The 19385-nt window shown below is 39.4% G+C and overlaps 1 protein-coding gene across 1 annotated transcript in view; it reads left to right on the top strand.

The window, feature by feature from the left end:
- The window catches only part of LOC139726259 (leucine-zipper-like transcriptional regulator 1), a 46381-nt gene that overhangs the window by 18011 nt on the left and 8985 nt on the right, over positions 1-19385 (top strand). The window contains exons 5-10 of the mRNA XM_071637325.1: positions 469-577; positions 2569-2652; positions 4098-4152; positions 17235-17374; positions 18315-18461; positions 18894-18948. Coding sequence (XP_071493426.1) covers positions 469-577; positions 2569-2652; positions 4098-4152; positions 17235-17374; positions 18315-18461; positions 18894-18948 — 590 coding nt within the window. The remainder of the gene's footprint in view (positions 1-468; positions 578-2568; positions 2653-4097; positions 4153-17234; positions 17375-18314; positions 18462-18893; positions 18949-19385) is intronic.

The raw sequence follows: 19385 nt of genomic DNA, 5'->3' as shown, positions 1-19385 counted from the left end.
AGTTTTTAGAATGTTTCTACTGTGGTCTCTCATCACCATGGTTGTCGATAATTTCATGGGATGGAGACCAGCTTCTGTCGTTATATTGATATTCACAATGATAGATTTGTGTATTTCTGTCATGAGTATGATCACACTATACAGTAGTGGAAGGATGAAGAAAGCAAATTATGTGTATGATTGCAACATGGGTTATAAGTGCCATATTTAGATATTTCAAAGTAAGTCAAAGTAAAAGAGAGCAAAACAAAATTATTCTGATGATACCTCATTAGTTACATTTTTAACAGGAATATTCTTGAAGTATATACCCAGATAAAAATATTCCATATTTGCTAATATTTTCTTTGTTTTTGGACAGGTTTAATCACAAATAGCTCAACTTGACAAGAAAGGAGTTACCTTGTCTTTGCAGTAAAAGTCTTCAAAAACAATGTCTAAGTCCCATTTTTCGGTATCTCTTTACAGGTGGGTACACCGGAGACATCTACTCAAACTCCAACCTGCGAAACAAGAATGACCTCTTTGAGTACAAGTTGTCAAATGGACAGTGGATTGAGAGGAAATTTGAGGGCAGGTGAGTGGAGTGATACTGGTTTAAGTTCTGCTAAACCCCTTGCAATTGTACATGTGTGTGCCACCAGGGACTTTTTGACAATGTGTACCATGCTATGGCATTTTCTGTACTGTAAAATGAGGAATGTTCTTGTGCATTTTAATTTCGCGAATTTCACGAGAGCCAAGATTCGCGAAATCAAAATGCACGCGAAGGCTCTTGTCTACACTATATGCATTGAATGCCAGAGGCACTTCGTGAAAATTTCATGCCGTGAAAAAGGCCATCGGCTCCAATTTGCGAAAATGTCATGCCACTACCTATGTTTTACAGTACCGATCAGCACTCAAAGCCTTTATGGGTGCTTTTTCATTCATCTCTCCTGTTGATTCTTGCCAGAGAACATTTATCCAGAACCCTGTGCAAGCCTTACCAGTCATCATATTAAAAGATACTTCTAACACATTTTGTCTGGTGTCTAAATTTCCTCCCTTGCTTTAAAAACCATTAACTTTTGTCCTTTTAATAAACGACCGTCAGGTTTGCAGCAGATGTGGCAATGATTATCAATGGCTGTGTTGTTCTTTTTTCTGTGTCTTGGATTTTTGTTTGCTTTTTTTGTGGGGGGGGGGGATGCGATGTAGGAGGGATTTATAATACCTATGTTTAATGTGAGATAACATTGTTAGTTGTGGAGTTGAGAAAGATCTTATTTTAAATGTTACAATTCAATTAGTCAGCAACCACTTCACTAGATTTTACACCATCCTAACTCAGGAGTGTTGATGTGCTTCACTGGCCCAGTGATAGCCACCTGCCACTGGCTGTGAAGATGTCAGCATGTCCGTGAATCTGTTTCCAAGCTGTTAAATGTGGGGTGGGGATGAAATGTGAAACTGTCCCAGCTTGAATCATGTTCATGATTCAGGCGAGATGACGACAGCCTCTCACCGAAAATGGTTCGCTTTCTTGTCGTAGCATGCTGTCGAGAAAAAGAGTGATCCGAAAAGTCTTCCATATCATATCATTGCCTGTAATAATGAATCCAATGTTGACAGATTTGAGGTGGTGTACTTCTTATAATCAGCCTTTCATGAATTATCAGTGAGCAGATGAACAAATGAACTCTAGCCAGAGATAGCAAGATAAGAACTGTCTTACATCCATTAAGCCTGGAGAGTGAGACAGACTGGCAAGAGAAGAAGCGATCAATATTACTGATTAGAACCAGACAGAAGTGCAAGGGAAGCGCAGTGAACTTTCTGTTGTATGTTTTAGTCTTTTCCACGTCTTCACGAAACAAAGGGCAAATATTAAAGCTCAGATGTTGACTGTGCTTTAGAGCATTGGATGACATTTTCATCTTTTCATCCGTCTTCTTCATATTATCGTCATTATAGTTATCATTCCTGTATTGCCATAATCATAAATTTTTTCATTCACTTATTTGTTTGTTTGGGGGTTTTTTTATTCGTGATTAGGAAAGCAAATGGAATGGCCATAATTGTACATTAAAGGCAGTCTTTGGGGGAAGTTTTGAGGAAAAAAAAAATATCCCTTGCGAGTCAGGTTCACTGTAAGGATGAATTCATGCAGTGTACAGAAGGTGGCATCATCATCAGCTACTTTATCAAAATGTATAAGTCATGAAAAACAGAAAGCATGATTGTTTGCGCTCACTGCTATATACACACACACCAGCATCTCTTCCTTTCACCTACGTTGTACCTCTCTCCATGTGAATACGTCTGACAAGATAAAACATCAACTCTTTGTCTTCATGTTATTTCTTTGTGCAAACGTGCACAAACAAACACACAAACATAATAACAGGCATGAATTTATACTCACTGAGAAAGTTACTAGAGAGTCATATATTCTCCATTCATTGTCGTTCACTTTCACGAGTAAAGTTCGTTGTGCTAGGGAACCAGTGACTTTTCTAAAACAATGGTACCAAGGCAGCATCTAACATATATGCACCTGTATGTATGTTGTCTGTGTTGAATCAGGTTGCCCCCAGCTAGATCAGCTCATGGAGCGGCCGTGTGGCAGGATAAACTCTGGATCTTTGCTGGATATGATGGAAATGCCAGGTAAGGAATAAAAGAGATGGACAACTAACAAACAAATAGACAAATGTGTCCAAAAGTAGCAACCTTTGTCACCGGCCTTCCCAAATGAACAGAATTTCATGATGACTTACTAAAGTATTGCATGTATTTTGTGATTCTAAAACTCAGAGCCCCTCCAAAATATCTTACTGCAGACTCCATGCACTTGATATTGGCAACAGATATGTGGGTATGTGGTTCGAGTATTTTAAATTTCAGAAGTTGTTATTTCTCGGGTACACGATGTATGTGTGTCAGTAAAAAACTTTGTATTTTGGTCTACCTGTAAATTTGTATGTCTGAACTTCATCGGCACATATTTTGTGTTCTCTTTATAAGTTTGTGATAATAAGGAATTCATTTATAATGATTTGACCACTTTGCAAAATTAGTACTTGTACCTTTATAATTTTTATGGTAATAATCACCTGTCTTGGGAATAGAGTTGACAGGAATTAGCCTGTATATCAAGATTTCTTCCTTTAAATGGGAACTTGCATCTTCATGATATTCTGAAACCAGAATTGATGACTGGCTTGAATCAAAAAAGAGTGAGGATCTTTCTATGTGAATATGGTTTTGGTTGATAAGTTTTCTTTGATGCTGAAAAAGCGGCCCATATCTAAGGCCAAGATGAGGTTCAGTGCCAAATATACAGGAAAGGTGTGGAGTCAAGGCCAAAACAAATCACATACAGATGTTTGAATTGAACATGTAACTAGAACTAGAATTCTGGATCACAAAACTTCTGTCACACAAAAGGACTTGCCACTGATGATTGATGTGGTTCTTGGCACCCCAAGAAATTCTTTTGGAAATGTAAGAAGAAGTGAAAATGATATCAAAGCAGGAAGGAAGGCGATATTCGGTAGATAAGGAATTATACAGGATGTTGCGTCAATTGAAACAAATTAATTGCATGTGCTCTCTGGCGGATATATACTATAGGCACTATTATCACATTTAAAACTTCTTGTGGTCTCACACCGCATGTGATAGGAGAGATTTCAAGGCCAAATGTGAGACGTTTCTGCCTGCAAGCGTAAACCCCGTTGTTTCCATTATGATGCTGTCTTTGTTCTTTTTATCCTTCCCCCCCCCAAAAAAAAAAAAAAAAAGATGAAAGAAAAGAAAAGAATGGAGTACTTGTGAAACTGGCACCGTCACCAGCTTTTCCCCTTGTGTTCTGCTGTGAGAGAGGGGTAGTGATTCAATCTAGGCAATAGTTGCATGTGCACGTTCATGTTGCTCAAAGTTGTGAAGAAAGATCTCATAAAGTACCTGATGTCTCTCTTTCATGTCCTTTGTTCTATCTTGAATATGAATGAGTTATTAAAATGACAAGTTGAAAGTTTCATCAGAAGGTCTTAATAGAAGTTATTGATATGTTCTTTTGTGTTATTTGTATCATTTTTGAATCTGAATAGGTTGAATGACATGTGGTGTGTGTCCCTGAATGGTGACAGCAAATGTTGGGAGGAGGTAAGATATGACTTTCATCACAGTTTTGGTGTTGTTTTTGTTATCAAAGCATTTAGTGACTGTGCTAGAAATCACATTGCTGTGAAATGCCCGAAGGGTGCACTCATCTTGGTAGCAGGTTTACAATACATGTTTGTGTGTGAGTGTGTGCACACTGTGTGGTGTGTTTAACCCCTGAGGGTCCCAGACAGTGCCGGGGACATGTCAGGAAAAGCGAGTCTGAATTCAATACCCGCCCGTCATCGGCGCGTCAATTGTTGACCTTTTTTTGTTTCTTCCCCTTCACGGCTTGTTTTACGCAACGCGATAGGCATTTCAATCCTTGGGTCCTGGTGAATTGTAGGTCAAGGGATGCAAATATTTGTTATCGTGGGCTTGTGGCCAAGGCATGTAAACACTTTGTGGAGATACAACCCATCAGATAGACCCAGAAAAAAAAACACACACACACACACACACACACACAGAAAAAGAAGAAGGAAAGACAGACAGACTGTTATGGTAAAAGGGTGTAAGTGCATAAATGTCACAGTGAATAAGGAATACATACATTTGATGGATAAATTTGCTGTGGAAATTTGCTGCTATCTGTTTAAAGGTGAACTAAAATGCAAGTAGTTTAATGCAAGTAGTTTAAGTAGTTTAAGTAGTTCTCAATTTCTAGAGAAAAGTGACAGGGAAGATATACACATGTACACCCCCAATTAGAGAGAAAAATAATTTGTAGGCTAATGTTAAAACCAGTTTGCAGTTTCATCAGGTTGTGAAACTGTTCTTGAAGTATCTTGTCTGAAATTGATTTTTGGATGATATTTTGTGGAAGCACTGAAATCACACTTTATAATTGCCTAATTTAGCAAGGCTGTGTCATCTTCTCATGCTACCCTCTTAATTTTGTTTTATGTCTTTGAATATTATTATTATTATTTTTTTTTTAAGGTTGAATTTACATGATGACAATATTCCAGTGATGACTTTAGGAACACATACTTTATCAGTTGGATAGTTCAGGCCTTGCAATGGGCATTATCACTTTCTTTGCTGATGACCTGTTCCTATGGAATCTTAATGGCATTTTGAGATGGGGGTGCTGAAATTGTTAACATTGTGATTTCTGGGAGATTGCTGCTATTTCAAGCATCGGCACAAGGAATCAAACTGGTTCTTGGCTCAGTGGCTCCCACCAAGTTCAACAGCTCCATTCCCAAAAGCGTCTGAGTCTTGCGCCATACTTGTAAATGCTTCAAGAAAGTCTGCTCCTCGGGCTGTGTGATGGGTGCGCCAGTGCACCCGCCACTCTCTTTTCCCCCCATCACCGCACACTGTCCCGCACCGATGAGTCACCTCCGGGCATTATCTGGCCCAGATCTTGGCTGGCAGTGCCTCGTTTGTTGTTGTCGTCCCTGGTTCTGTTGATTGTTTACATCTCTGGTTGCTTGAGGAGGTACCACAGAGCTCCCTCTGCACTATGCCTCACGCCTGCTGGAGGGGATTTGGGATTTGGGATGTGGGTGGGGGCAAGGGTGGTAGAGAGGAAGATGGGGAGGAGGAGGGAGAAGGAGTAGGAGGATGGGAGGGGGGAATGTGAATTGCCAGGTGAGCCAGAGCCGAGTTCATGTGAGGTAGATATAATATGACCTGCAGACCCACAAAAGTGTGATTTACTAATACTCATCAGTCAGATGTCTAGTTGACACCAACTTTGAGGTTTCTGTTTTTGAAGGATGATTACCACATGCTTTTCGTCTGGAATTGGCTATTTTTGCTGCAAGTGAACTATGTCAAACAAATAATCCTTTCATCTTTTCCTCTAAGATCTCAGTCATAAGATTTGCAGTTCACACATTATGATCCCTTGATTTAGTCTGGATCATGTAGTTCAAGTTTAATGATGCAGGTTTTTAAAATGAACCATGGAAAAGATATGGCAATTTAAGAATCGTATGAGAACTAGGAGTTGTAAGTTCGGTGTCTGCGTTTTTTGTAACCTGACATTTAAAAGCCCTGGAGAGCATGACCATGTTGTACAAGAAATGTTCCAGACAAGTGGAATGGAAAGACAGAAGATCACAGGAGACTCCCTCAAAAAAAGATCATATATCCTAACAAGGGAATATCAATGCCTCCCTGATTGGGATATTTGGCCTGTTGAGATTCATGTAACACATAAGCATCTCCGCGGCTGCTCTTTGGAATCTCCCTGATGCACATGTGTGAACGTCAGCAGTCCTAATGCGTGGATAATAAACCAATATACGTAGAATATGCATATTACTGAGAATACTTTGTTGAATGACAGACATAAGCCGCGATCACACTGGCAAATGATCGCAAAGTTTAAGATCACGATCTCAAAGTTCTCGAAGTTTTGCCAGTGTGACCGCAAACTTCCTGCAAAACTTCTTGTGAAACTTCACACTCAAACTAAAAAGATTTCCTGACCCCCGCAAATCTTTTCGATCTTTGGACAGTGTGAACGCTAGCAACTGAAACGTCGTGAAGTTTGTCATGTGACCAGTCTATCATCTGTTTTCGGGCAGGCATGCACGATCATTGTGATGTACAGGTGTGCATTGTTACGTCACAATCACAAGCTGTCAGACAGTGCGCTCTTTCTTTTTTCTTGTGCACGAGCACCAGTGACCCAAACTTCTGAGAGCTTAAACCGATGAGGACAAGTCCTGAGTATACTCAGGCAAGGGTCTATGGGGAATGCGTGTTGTAGCAAAATCAGCCCGTCCTCAACGGGTTAAAGATCAAGAAGTTTGGCTGCCTGTGTAGATTGATGACCAAAGATCGCAAAGACTTTGTGATCTTAAACTTTGCGATCTTTCGCCAGTGTGACCGCGGCTGTAAAGAGAATGGGAGGGAGGCATATCATGTTGAAACTGCTCCAGCAGTGACTTGGGGATTATTCTGATGGGACCCAGACAACCAGCCCCTGAAGCTTGTATGCTTGAAAAGAGAACAAGAAAAGCAAAGTCATTGTTGAGTGTTAGGGATGCTGCACTTGCTGTAAGTTATCGTGTGAAGGATAAAGTTTATGAACGATGAGGATCCATTAGAGAGCTTTGTGTTTCCAGCATATTGTTTTACTTTGAGTTTGTTTTAACCCATTGAGGATGGTCTGATTTTGCTACAACACGATTTTCCCATAGACCCCTGCCCGAGTACAATACTCGGGACTCGTCCTCATCGGGTTAATACTTGCTTTTGGTGTAGGTTTTCACAGTGCATGGAGGGAAAGATATCTAATTGGAGATTAAAAATTATATGGCTATAATTCACATGTGATATTTTGAAAATGAAATATATATATTTAAAAAAAAGATAGAAATGCAGAACATTGTCAACTTTCAAATTCATGGGCAATCTCTTACTTTTGGTCTGACTTTATATTTCTTCCAGATGTACATCTTTTCTTCTGGCAAAAAGTTCTGCATAAAATTCAACTCTTTATTTCCCACTGGGAAAATGGGGCTAATCTTCGAAGAGACTTGTAGAATAGATCATCAAGCTGCACCTGGGGCATGAGACAGAATCTTCCCCCCAACATCCTTTCCACTGGGCAGTCATAACGAATGGAATGCAAAGCATCGCAACTTTTCACAGATACTTTGAAAGGTGATAGACAGAACTCTTCAACTTTTTGACTCTGATTGTCTCTGACGTTGGACCTACAGCAAAATGCTGTCCCTGTTACATTCCACATATTTGCGTCCAGTCAATCATTCCACATTATCTACTGCCTGTGCCCAACCAATCAATGGTAAATGTCAAGTGGTAGTAGACGTCTACTGTCCCAGATATGTGCTTCCTTTTGAATTCCCCGCTCCCCTCCTCCCCCTCGATTTCTCTCGCCCCAAGTTCAAGAGATATCAACAGGTGGATGTGTCTCAGGTGTAATAACTGCACTGGGGTCAAACGCAGGATATTGCATGCATGTCCTCCTCGGGGGAATGCCAATCTGTCGAGCCCAGTGAGGTTCAAACTGGAGACCAGATGAAAGGGTTGGAACATTAGAGAGATAGGAGGGAAGGGGGGAGGGAGAGATGGGGAGGCTGGGGGATGGAGAAGTCATGTAAAGGAGATGATCTAGGGTATCTGAATAATGTTGTTTCTATTGTTCTGGAAGTGGCTTCATGTACTACAACATGTAAAGAGTTCAAGTTAATGTTTTTTCTTCTTTCTGCTTCTCTTTGTCCTTCTTCATTTCCTCCTCCTCCTCCTTCTTCTTTCTCTTCTCCCAACTCTTCTTCTGTTTCGTCAAAGCAATGCTAATGCAGGAATAAGGTTCTCTAGTAAGTGATGGCATTGAAATTTTTTTTTTAAAAGTCATGGTAGTTACATTCGTGCCATTTAAAGGCTGTAGTTCATTAGAACTAAAAGTGCCTCAAAGTTTTGTGTCTTGTTCTTCAGGAAATGCCAGTTGGTCAAGCTCCCATCTAAAATCACCAGTGGGGTACCAATAGGTAGGGAGAAAATGTTCATGCAAGGCAGGTTTTGAATTAAGTTGAAGTTGGGGGGGGGGGGTGTGGTGAAGGCTTTACATGGGTCGTACAACCTTAATTGGATAAGTGCAATACACATTGTCCTTAAAAGGAGCACATATGCAGACTATTAATTTGAAATTACAAAGAGTTACTACCATTGATTTCATTGTCTCGATGTTCCTTTCGCAATGCGTTCTTAAACATTAAACACTCCCATCCCTGCAAAAAAAAAAATGATCACCTGCAGCATTATGTCAAACCAAGAAATTTCCCGTATTATGTCACATTCTGTCATGTATGCCATCTCGCTAGGGACAATAGTATCAAAGAAGATAAGCCTCTATGTAAGTAGCATGCGACGGCCAATTTTCCTGCACATTTACCCAATTTCCTAGATCCATACCATAAAGCTTGAATATGTCGTTACCGTTGACATTTGATGGGATTTGGTAGTTAGCCCATACTTCAAGACAGTCTACACCCACTTGGACTCTTCTGTGAATCACTATTGTGAGTTTGGGATTCAACACTGGAAATGACCCTGGAGTTTTCACACACGTTTTTAAACCTGTTGTGGAGTGTTCCGATGCTGAAATAAATCTTATCGTTCTACGCTTGTGGTAGCCGCAAGCAACATTCCATGCTACAGCTGTGTCACAACCAACATGGCCTGTCACTTAAACACTCAACTTTAGAAACACTTACGTGCAAGAATGTACATTTGTGCACGCAAGCACTGTACTATGGTGGAAGTGAATACAAGGTCGAGCTAGGATCCACCTCCTTGATCATTGTAGGGATCAAACTGTTTTGATTGCATAAGTGCACCCAGAATTGAGCAAAACTTGATTGGAAAATTTGTTCTGACCATGATTGTCCAAAAGTGGTTTAAGTCTGCACGACCAGGACTACGTTGTACTGGACTGACTCTCCATGTTCCCAATACCCACCTAAAAATGTATGGGGATAGAGCCTTCTCTTCTGTTGTACCACGTCTGTGGAACTCTCTACCAGTCCAGCTTCGGAATTGCAACAGCCTCAATACCTTCAAGTCTGAACTGAAGACTTATCTTTTCCAGCAACTTTGTGAATGATGTGTGACACTGTGTTGGAGCTGGGTGTCTTTGAATGTTTCTACAGATAAATGGCGCTATATAAATGCTGTTTCATCATCATCACCGTCATCATCATTCAGACTTTACAGAAAGAAAAAAAAAGTTGATTAGCATTAGACATGCTCAGATATGAGTTACCTGTCAGTGTGAAAGCTCTATGGGCATGCTCCCAGTTTTAAGCATTACATTGCAGGCCACCTAGAGTAGATCATGAATGAGGGTTTATATTAGCTTTTGATCATTGTTATATATCAGTTTGCTTTTTTGTGGTTGCTTTTTATGTGTGCATTATGATTCACATGTGATATACATGATGGCATAGTGATGACGAAAAAGATCTGAGCAAATCTCAGGAATTTTTAGACGTCCAAAATATGAAATGAGATGTTGGTTCTACTGCTAGCAGGATTGTAATGGTTGTCTTATGAAACTATTGATACCTTTTTGATGTTTCAAGGACATTTTTCTGTGCAACTGTGTTTTAATTCAAGACAGACCGAGTTCTAATTTTCTCACATCAAATGCCAGTATTTGCACATTTTAAGAATAAGTTAACCCTATCCATTTCTACAAGATTTTGATAGTGCACAGTTGTTTTTACATTCTGCATAAAAAAAAAATTAAGAAAAGAAAAGTGAGGTTCTATGTGTGATAATAAACCAGAATGTGTGTGGATTTAACTGACTCGAGAAGTTGATGAAGACACAGTAATAATACAGAGTATGTTGAGAATCCAAGACACCTGTTTTTGTAATGATGGACTAACTCGTTTAGTCTCTAGTCTTGACCTGTTGAATGTCACAACCTGGCAGCATTCCCGGAGAGACACTAAAAGGAGAAACAGAGGACTTCATTCTCTAATAGGGGTGCAAGGTTTAAAACCCAGCGGCGATGTTGGAAGGGGGCACACTTGGCACCCCATTGGGTAGCAATGTTTGGCACGAATAGTACCGTCCTTTCTTCAGGCATAGCATCCTGACTGACACCCCTGTCTGATGGACTCTTATCTATTGGCCTTACAGTGATTCAACCAGGGAAATCTGCTTGTCATTGGTGATGAAATACTCCACCTACTTTTTTAGACCCAAAGGTGGTTGATTCCTGTCATAAAATTTACCAATGTAAAAACTGTAGATCGCAAACACTAGCTACTAGTAGCTCCGAGTAGCTAGATGTGGGCGTTTCACCTCATCAGCAACAGTGGTGCACTTCTGGGCAACTCATGAGAATTCATTGGTGTTTCAAGTCTTCATGGGAGAGCTGTCCAGAATGTTCTCCTGTTGATTTACTATTGAACAATTGAGAGACGCCATGCTGATAAAGAGGGTAACTATGGGGTTCAAATTTGCATCAGTGATACATCAGTGTTGCAACGGGAGTTGAACCGGAGAGAGATTTCTGAACTCAGAAAATTAGTGAGTGGTGCACCCAGTTGTACCCTTTGAATATCTGAATATACTTTCAGGCTGAGATTTTGGTTTCAGTCTTAAGGACAAAATATAATCAAGTGGGAAGTGGGTTGTGTGGTGGAATGTAGATGACTATTTTCCCACCAGTAAATCCCTACATTTCGTGGCCACTTGAGTTGCCTGAAGGACCCATGTGGATGTTTCAGTTATCTGTCAAGATGACATTATCACCAGCCAGGATCCCTGCATGGAATACCGTCATTGGGGGTGCCTGGTCACTTTGAGGATTGGTCATCTTGATTTGCAATCCGTCGAGATCCATTTAAAGTCCCACACCGTGCCTTATTCTTTGTATATGTAATCATTCCATATCCTGTCCAAGCCATCCCTGAAATAAACTATAAATTTTCCCATCAAATTATCAAAAAAAGCTCTGACATGCGTGGGGGTGGAATGACATGTCACTCGTTACCCAATACAGAAATAGGGTGCATCACCCTTTGGGAAGAGACGTCTTTCAGGCCATGACTGGGTTTAGACTGCAGAGATGAGATACAGGCCAGTTTGAAGGAGGATTATGAGGTACTTAAATACACAGAGGAATCAATTGAAGACTTTTCTGTCATCAATTCAGCTCATGCAGCAGTAGGATGATTTGATTGCCGCTTTTCTCCCCAGCTGGGATGATTAATCATGAATATAGGAGTACTATATACGGCATATATTTCACGAATATCGCTGGTCAGATGCTATTCATGAATTGAAGAACATACAAAAATATCAACTCTGATCCCGATATGAATACGATGTGCACGCGTACATATACCTGGAATGCAGTGCACAGTACATGGACAAGGTGCGTGATAATACACTACTCTACGATCCCGTGTTTAATCAGTCATGAAATCATCGGGAAGTCCCATTTTGTGAAAAACAAGACTATGGCGTATAGTTTATGGGCCATTTTCTGTATCAAGACATGTTTAGCAATTTGAGAAACAGTGTTCTTGAACAGCCATAGAACTATGTCCCTATGAAACAGTGTACAAAATATTTTCTATGTCTGGAATCCCACCTGGTCTATGTGGTATATGGTACAGTGTACAACAATCGAATATTGTGATTAGATATACTCTGAGCTGTGCGAGGTGCCCATAAACAACCCTACGGTTGTTTCTTTGATGAGACTGTCTGCACTGAGATGTACACATGGGCTGCATTCTTTGCTCAAAAACCTCAATGTGCTGGTGGTGAAAAGACTTTGCCACAAGTTGCCTCGAGGTGGAGAGAATGTCTTGTCCTCGGGGAGGTGGTATCTGTCAGGTCCAAGAGAGGAGGAGGATGCGAGTGAAATGCAGAGGGGTGGAGTGGAGGCGGTTTAGGAAGCCCAGACCCCTGGTTGCATTAATTGAATGTTTCCCCGAATACTAGTTGAGCATGTTGCTCTATTCACAAAATAAAGGCACCCTTTAATTTAAGTAAGAAAAAAAAGATGTAGTCGTATTCAAGCAAGATATTGGGCAAATAGCAAAGACAAATTCTGTAATGAATAATTTTTGCAGACTCCATCAAAGGTCTCTTTGAGTTGCCATGGCCCCATACCACCCTAATGCCCTGTAGCCTATGTGAACAATTTCTGTCTATTCTCATGACTTCTTTGAATTGACACAGGATCATAGCAGGATCCCCAAAGTTAATCATATAGATGGCATTTTTAATTTGAAGAGAGTAATGATTGTAATATTGAGTATTGATCGGCCATGCCAGTGATAACACCAGTGATAAACAATAATGACATGAATAAGTAATCAAGATGCAATAATCATAATCATTAATCCAAGCAGTCATACACCAAAATTGTTGTATCCAAGTGAAGAAATACACTTGTGATAGACAGCTATTAAACAGTCAAAATCCACTCATCTTCTTAAAAAATTAATAATGATAATGACCTGTGTGTTAGTTTCGATTTTTTTAATTTCCCAAACATGAAGTTAAATTTCTATTAAAAAAAAAATGATAATGATAATTGCAAGACATTTGATAGATTGGGAAATACTTTTTAATTCGGGGGGGGGGGGGGGGGGGGTGGGGGGGGGTGGTCCAATTGTTTTCAGATAGTCAAATGCCAGTGATACATTTTCAGACATTTTGATTACATTTGTTTTGTACTGGTTTGTTTTGTAGTTTGGTTTGTTTTGTTTTGCTTGTTTTTTGTTTGTTTTTGTTTTTTGAAGGGGGAGGGGCAAGGGAATGTCATGTGATTATGTTTGTGTTGTCACAGTTACTTTTTTAGTGATGACTATTATTAAGAGAAATCATGATGCGGTTGAAGCCCCTAAGATGCATTCAATAAAAGAAAAATGTTGACTAGAAGCTCTCAGTGTGTCTACACACACGTAGGCAAGGCTCCAAGCAGGGTGAATGCCACAGAAATTGTTTATTGATATTTGGGTCTGAGGAGGATGTGATAGTCATTTTGGTTTTTCCGTCATTTTCTCACATCAATGCAAGCAGGGTCAGTGTGATTGGACATGCCAAGTTTGTGAGGATCTGAAGCAAAGATTCGTAGAACTCTCTCCGTGTTGCCAATTTTGTGATTTTGTACGCTGGAGATTCGGAATCGCACCTTTTGTATGCGTGATGCCAAGTTGGCAAAAATGTGCTTTCATTCGATACCTGGGGGGGGGGGGGAGGGGGGATGTTTCAAGAAGAATTTAAGTGGAACTTACAAGTTAAGATTGACTTAAAATTATGGTAGTACATGCCATCGGTTTCTCTTTTCAGTTTTATCTAATGTTTTCAGAATCCACTTCAAATTGTTATTAAGATTTACAGACAATTCCTTTGTCCCTTACTTTATTTTGTTAATTAATGCCTGTGTTAAAAAGTCTCCAAAATCTTCATTCCTATATGAAAGTTACAATATTATTGAAGTTACACACAGCCTACCATAATTTCAAGTTGATCTTAAAATTTAAGTTCAACTTGAATTCTTTGGGAAACACCCCCCCCCCCCCAGGGCTTTGACATTTCATCAGACCAGTCAATGTCTGTAGAGTCATGATGAAATATTTTGATTAATTGTTCTTGTGAGCTTTTCTCTGCGTTTTCAAAACGTAATCAGTTTGTTGTGTTATATGAAACATGCACAGCCACAGGTGTCCATGAATGAATGAGTGTAGGCAAGTAGGCAAGATACAGATAAACAAGTGGCTTGATGACTTTCAACTCACTTGTCACTAAAAGAAAAAAAAGAAAAAATGGGCTAGAAATCTACACACAGGTGTGCATGCTAATGTCTTGTTTATCAACAAATCCTCCCTGAATATCAATAACTGGGAGCATGACTTTGGAACTTTCTCTTGGGGAAAATCAGTTGGAAGACATTTTTCTTACTCCGTTATTTTTTTACTATCATTATTATTACTTTTCTCTTGTTTCCTTTTTTTTTTGCCTTGCATATATTTTGGTTACTACGTTGCTGGGTTTATTTTTTTGTATGGTCTTTTTTTTTTTGGGGGGGGGGAAGCTCAGCTACCACCCCTGGGTTTGTGAAATTGACAAATGAAATGGACAAGAGGAAATCAATCATTTTTTTTATATGTGTGTGTGTGTGTGTGTGTGAGGACAGGTGCTTTTGATCAGCCTGTTCTAGTCTACCTTCTTCCTCCCTCTGACCCCACCCCTCCCCCCCCCCCCACACACACACACACTTGGGGACCAGAAAAGCAGAGAAAAGATCCCCTTCATTGAGAGGGAAATGGACAATAAAAGGGGCGGAGACTGGTACCTTCCATCCCACATTTCCCCCACCGCCAGATCATATCTCTTCATCCCGACTCAAACAGGTTATCAATAATTTCCTTCATGATGCTGGTCCCCCGAGGCCCATTCTCAGCTAGGTGCTGAAATCCGACATTTCATGGCACTTTTTTTCTTTTCTTTTCTTTTCTTCCTCCTTAACATCATGAGCATTTTGTCCTTTTTCTGCCCCTGTTCTTTCTCTCCTTCTCTCTCTCTCTCTCTCTTTCTCTTTTTCTTCCAGCCTGTATCTCCCTCATGTCCTCTTTTTATCATATTCTACTTCTCTCTTCATCTTTTTGATACCTGTTTTCTCATTTTCCATCTGTTTTTAATATTAAAGCTGTTATCATTAGTAAAATTGGCTCAGTGCTTCAACATACCATGAACAGTGAATTTTACTGCACCATTTTTTCTAATCCAACAAATAATTTTTTTTTTTAATTTTCATCTGTCACAAGTGTTTTTGTTCTGTCCAATATCGTCAAAGAATCTTTTTTTTTTTTACATTTCAGTGCAAACATGTCAAATGTGAAATAGCTCTCTGCTGTTAGCCTATTTAAATATAAGGTATCATCATAACTGATGCCAAAAGTAACCCACGGATGTTGATGTAGGTCTTGAATTCTTCTAGCAACCAGACATATCTGTCACCAGAGTCCTGCATATTTGTTCTGATAATGTGACACAGGACTGAACTCTGATAATTAATTGAAAAAAAGGCGTACAATGTAGAGGAAAACTAAGGATTACGAGTGTTCTGTTGCCGTGTCGACTTCCTGCCCCGCAGCTCAATTATACGCAGAAATAACAGGCAAGGGCAAACATTTTATTCTCATTTCCTGCTCTGCATTTATCACTGTGACACAGTTTGGAGTTCTGGTTACATTCTGTGTTTATTCATCCTTTATGAATCATAACCTGCGTTATCGGTCAGTCTGTACCAATGCAAGTACACTGGAGAAGAGTTGATCACAGAATTGAGTTATTCGACATCTTTTCAGTTCATAGTTCAAATTTTCTGGTCTTGTGATGTGCCTGGCAGGCACTGTGGATGTGCCTGTATGTACAGTGCTAATGATAATTGACTCCAAAGATTTAGCTGTGAATCTCATACACACTGTAGCAACAGAGTGGAAGTTTGATTGATTTGCCCACCAAGAAGATGATAATATACAGACCTGTTCGATGCCATTGTGGCCCCCAACTATATATACTGCAGGCCCCATATTTTTCTCTGGTTGCTCCACTAAAGCTGTTGTGCTCACATGACAAAGACGCTGACTTGATTCTCCACAACATTTGTTTGTTTGTTTGTTTTTTAACTCATTTAATTCATTTCTTTGTTGTTGTTTTTTGGCAAAGAAAGAAAAAATTGAGGTTTTGTAAATATGAGCTGGATTTCATTTCTTTCTGGAAGAGTTTTCTAAACAAAACATGGCTTCATATTGAGCAGTCATGAAAGACTTTTGCAATAACATAGCAAGGATAACATCTTGTGAATGTATTTATATCTAGGTATGAGAATTTCTGTGCAAGGGACACCATGATTACGTATGATGTAGATTGCCATCTTATATCTTATCACCATGTTAGATGACTTGATAACATGCAGACCATCTTTTCTTTTAGAATAATCAACAACTTGATTTTGGGTGTGGGTGGGAGCTAAATGAATATCCTAGTGTCCTATGAATTGTTTTATTTAGCTTATTCAAGATATCTGGAATGAATTGTCAATAATTGGTATATGTCTATTAATAGTTTTATGTTTCCAATATCAGTATACTCAGATGCTAGCCTAGATGAAATGGACCAAGCTTGGATACCATGTATTATATAAATCCATTTTTTTCTAAAAATTTTGTGAATTTATTCCTTTCATTCTTTCCATGTTATGTCTTCACCAGGAGTGATTTGTTTCAAAGTTGCAACATGTTGATATTCACTTGGATATTTCACATATTTGAATTTCTTTGTTTGCTTGCTGGAACTACAATACATATCTTGTTCTTGTATGGCCATTCATTTTAAAAAGAAACAGTAAGGACAAGTTTTGATATCTAATGACCAATACGACTTGCAAAAAAGGCAAGCAATATAATGGAACAGGGTGCCATGTGCTGTGTGTATAACACTGTAAATAAATGCTGTGACTTCTGCTCTGGCAAATTGCCTGTGGTTGCAATCCTAAGAAGTAATGAAAATTTTGAAGCTACTTAAAACATGCCAAATCTTCTTTCTTCTGTAACCCTCTGCAGGTACAGCAAACAGGTGACCATCCCCCAACCTGCTGTAATTTTCCCGTGGCGGTGTCCCGGGACAGCATGTTTGTGTTCTCGGGACAGAGTGGGGCCAAGATCACAAATGACCTCTACCAGTTCTTCTTCAAGGAGAGGAGGTAGTATATTTCTGTTATGTGGAGTTTGTCAGTGTGTCAGATGTCAAAAATCAAATCACTTTTTTATGTTGACTTTTCATTGCTTGTTGTAAAACATCTCACATTGCGTATGTCATAAGGCTGGCAAGTGATATGACAATGAAATCTGTGAAAGTGATATTTTCTAACTTGTCAAAATATGTTTATGACTGTTTTAGAGAGAGCAATACTTTACACTTTGCTGATGTTGGTGGGTATGAGGTTATGAAAATTTTCTCAGAATCATTCTAGATTAGTTTTGCTTGTCCGTGTGCACTGATGCTATGTCAGAGAACTGTGTGATTCATCCAGTTTACAAGCCAAGTCGCAATGATTTTTATGTGTATTACAAGTTCACCATACCAATATTGTGTGATGTCACTGTGCTCTTATTCAGTTTTAAAGGGATGGTACAGTATTGGTGGAGCTGAGGATTTGGCTTTTAACGTTTGGCGAGATACCAAGAAACCACTTATGAAATGGTACAGAGCATGCCATTCTAAGAGAAATTCAACGTTTATTTGATGAAAATCGGTTTTGGAATGGCTGAGACATCCAAAAACAAAGTAAAACAAAGCGATTGTAATAAAGTGGGGGTCCCACATTTTATTAGTATTGCCCTGTTTTGGGTATCTCGACCATTTCATAACCAATTTTTATCAAATAAATGTTGAATTCCTCTTGGAATTACATGCTCTTTCATATTTCATAAGAGGTTTCTCATTATCTCACCCAAAAATGTTAAAAACCTGAAGTTAGGTCTCAACCAAAACTATACGAACCCTTTAAGCATGTTGATTGCTATCAAGAGACCATCTTTGCACATTTGTTCAAAAATGGTCTGATACAAAATGTATGTCTGTATCAGGTTCTACAAGTAGATGCAACTAGATATCCTTGGTGTCTTCCGTTCCCTTACCAGGTGGCGCAAGATACCATCCGATCACATCCTGAAAGGCACCCCGCCCCCACCCCAGCGACGGTACGGCCACATCATGGTGTCACATGACCGGCATCTTTACGTCTTTGGAGGAGCGGCCGACAACACTCTCCCCAATGAGCTGCACTGGTAAGAATTCCTCATAGTATCCTCTCACCACCCATGCAATGAGGAATACCTCACCATGCTATTTCATGAGTATATTATGATAAGCTCTTCTTGTAATATCACTTGATGTCATACTGGTATACTGTAAAAGTGGATATGTTTGCGTATCGAGTAATTTTTTGCGCTCAGCTGAGCAAGATGAATTTCGAGTGTTTTTAATTTAGCGGAATCAGGACATTTATTACTAAACCTTTGGCATGCAAAACATTTGCGTGCTTTTATTTTCGCACTAACTTCTGGTTGTGTGAAATGCATGTAAATTTCCACACCACAAATCTTTCCATTTTTACAGTACTTGGGGATGAATTATGTGTACAAGTATATGTGTAGCCATTCAGACTGGGTGTTGGATTCTAGTATCATGCTTCTGAACTCTTTTCTGATTGATTGCAGCTATGACATCGATGACGGTACGTGGAGTGTCATCAAACCATCTCCAGATAGCCATGTGAGTAGATGGGATGTTAAACATCACTGATATGGTGACACTGTTCCAGAACATTGTATTTCAATTAATTGATTTGTGTTAAGCATGCATTGGTGTTACGTAAGCTTGTTCATTTTTTTTTTTTCATTGGAGGGAAACAATGCTATGATACATACTTTCAAATTTAGATGTCCCTACTTTGCCAACCCATTTCTTCTTCTTCTGGAATATTGCAATGTGCAGGCACACAATATTTAAGAAAAAGCAAATGAAAACAAAAGGAAATACACCTACAAACAAATAACCTCCTCAATAAACAAACAAACAACCAATCACACAAATAAAAACACACGCACAGGTGCAGACAGTGTAGCCCAAAAGCTGAACAGAAGTATGTAAGACGTAAATGAGATAACTTTGTGGTCACTGCATCGTACACGTGTAAAACAAGCAGTATA

This window comes from Diadema antillarum, unplaced genomic scaffold (genome assembly GCF_040938485.1).
Source record: "Diadema antillarum isolate AM-2024a unplaced genomic scaffold, OU_Dant_1.0 seq00000082_RagTag, whole genome shotgun sequence".
Classification (NCBI taxonomy): domain Eukaryota; kingdom Metazoa; phylum Echinodermata; class Echinoidea; order Diadematoida; family Diadematidae; genus Diadema; species Diadema antillarum.
Note: the sequence above shows the minus strand (reverse complement) of the source record. Positions and strands in the feature narration are given on the sequence as shown.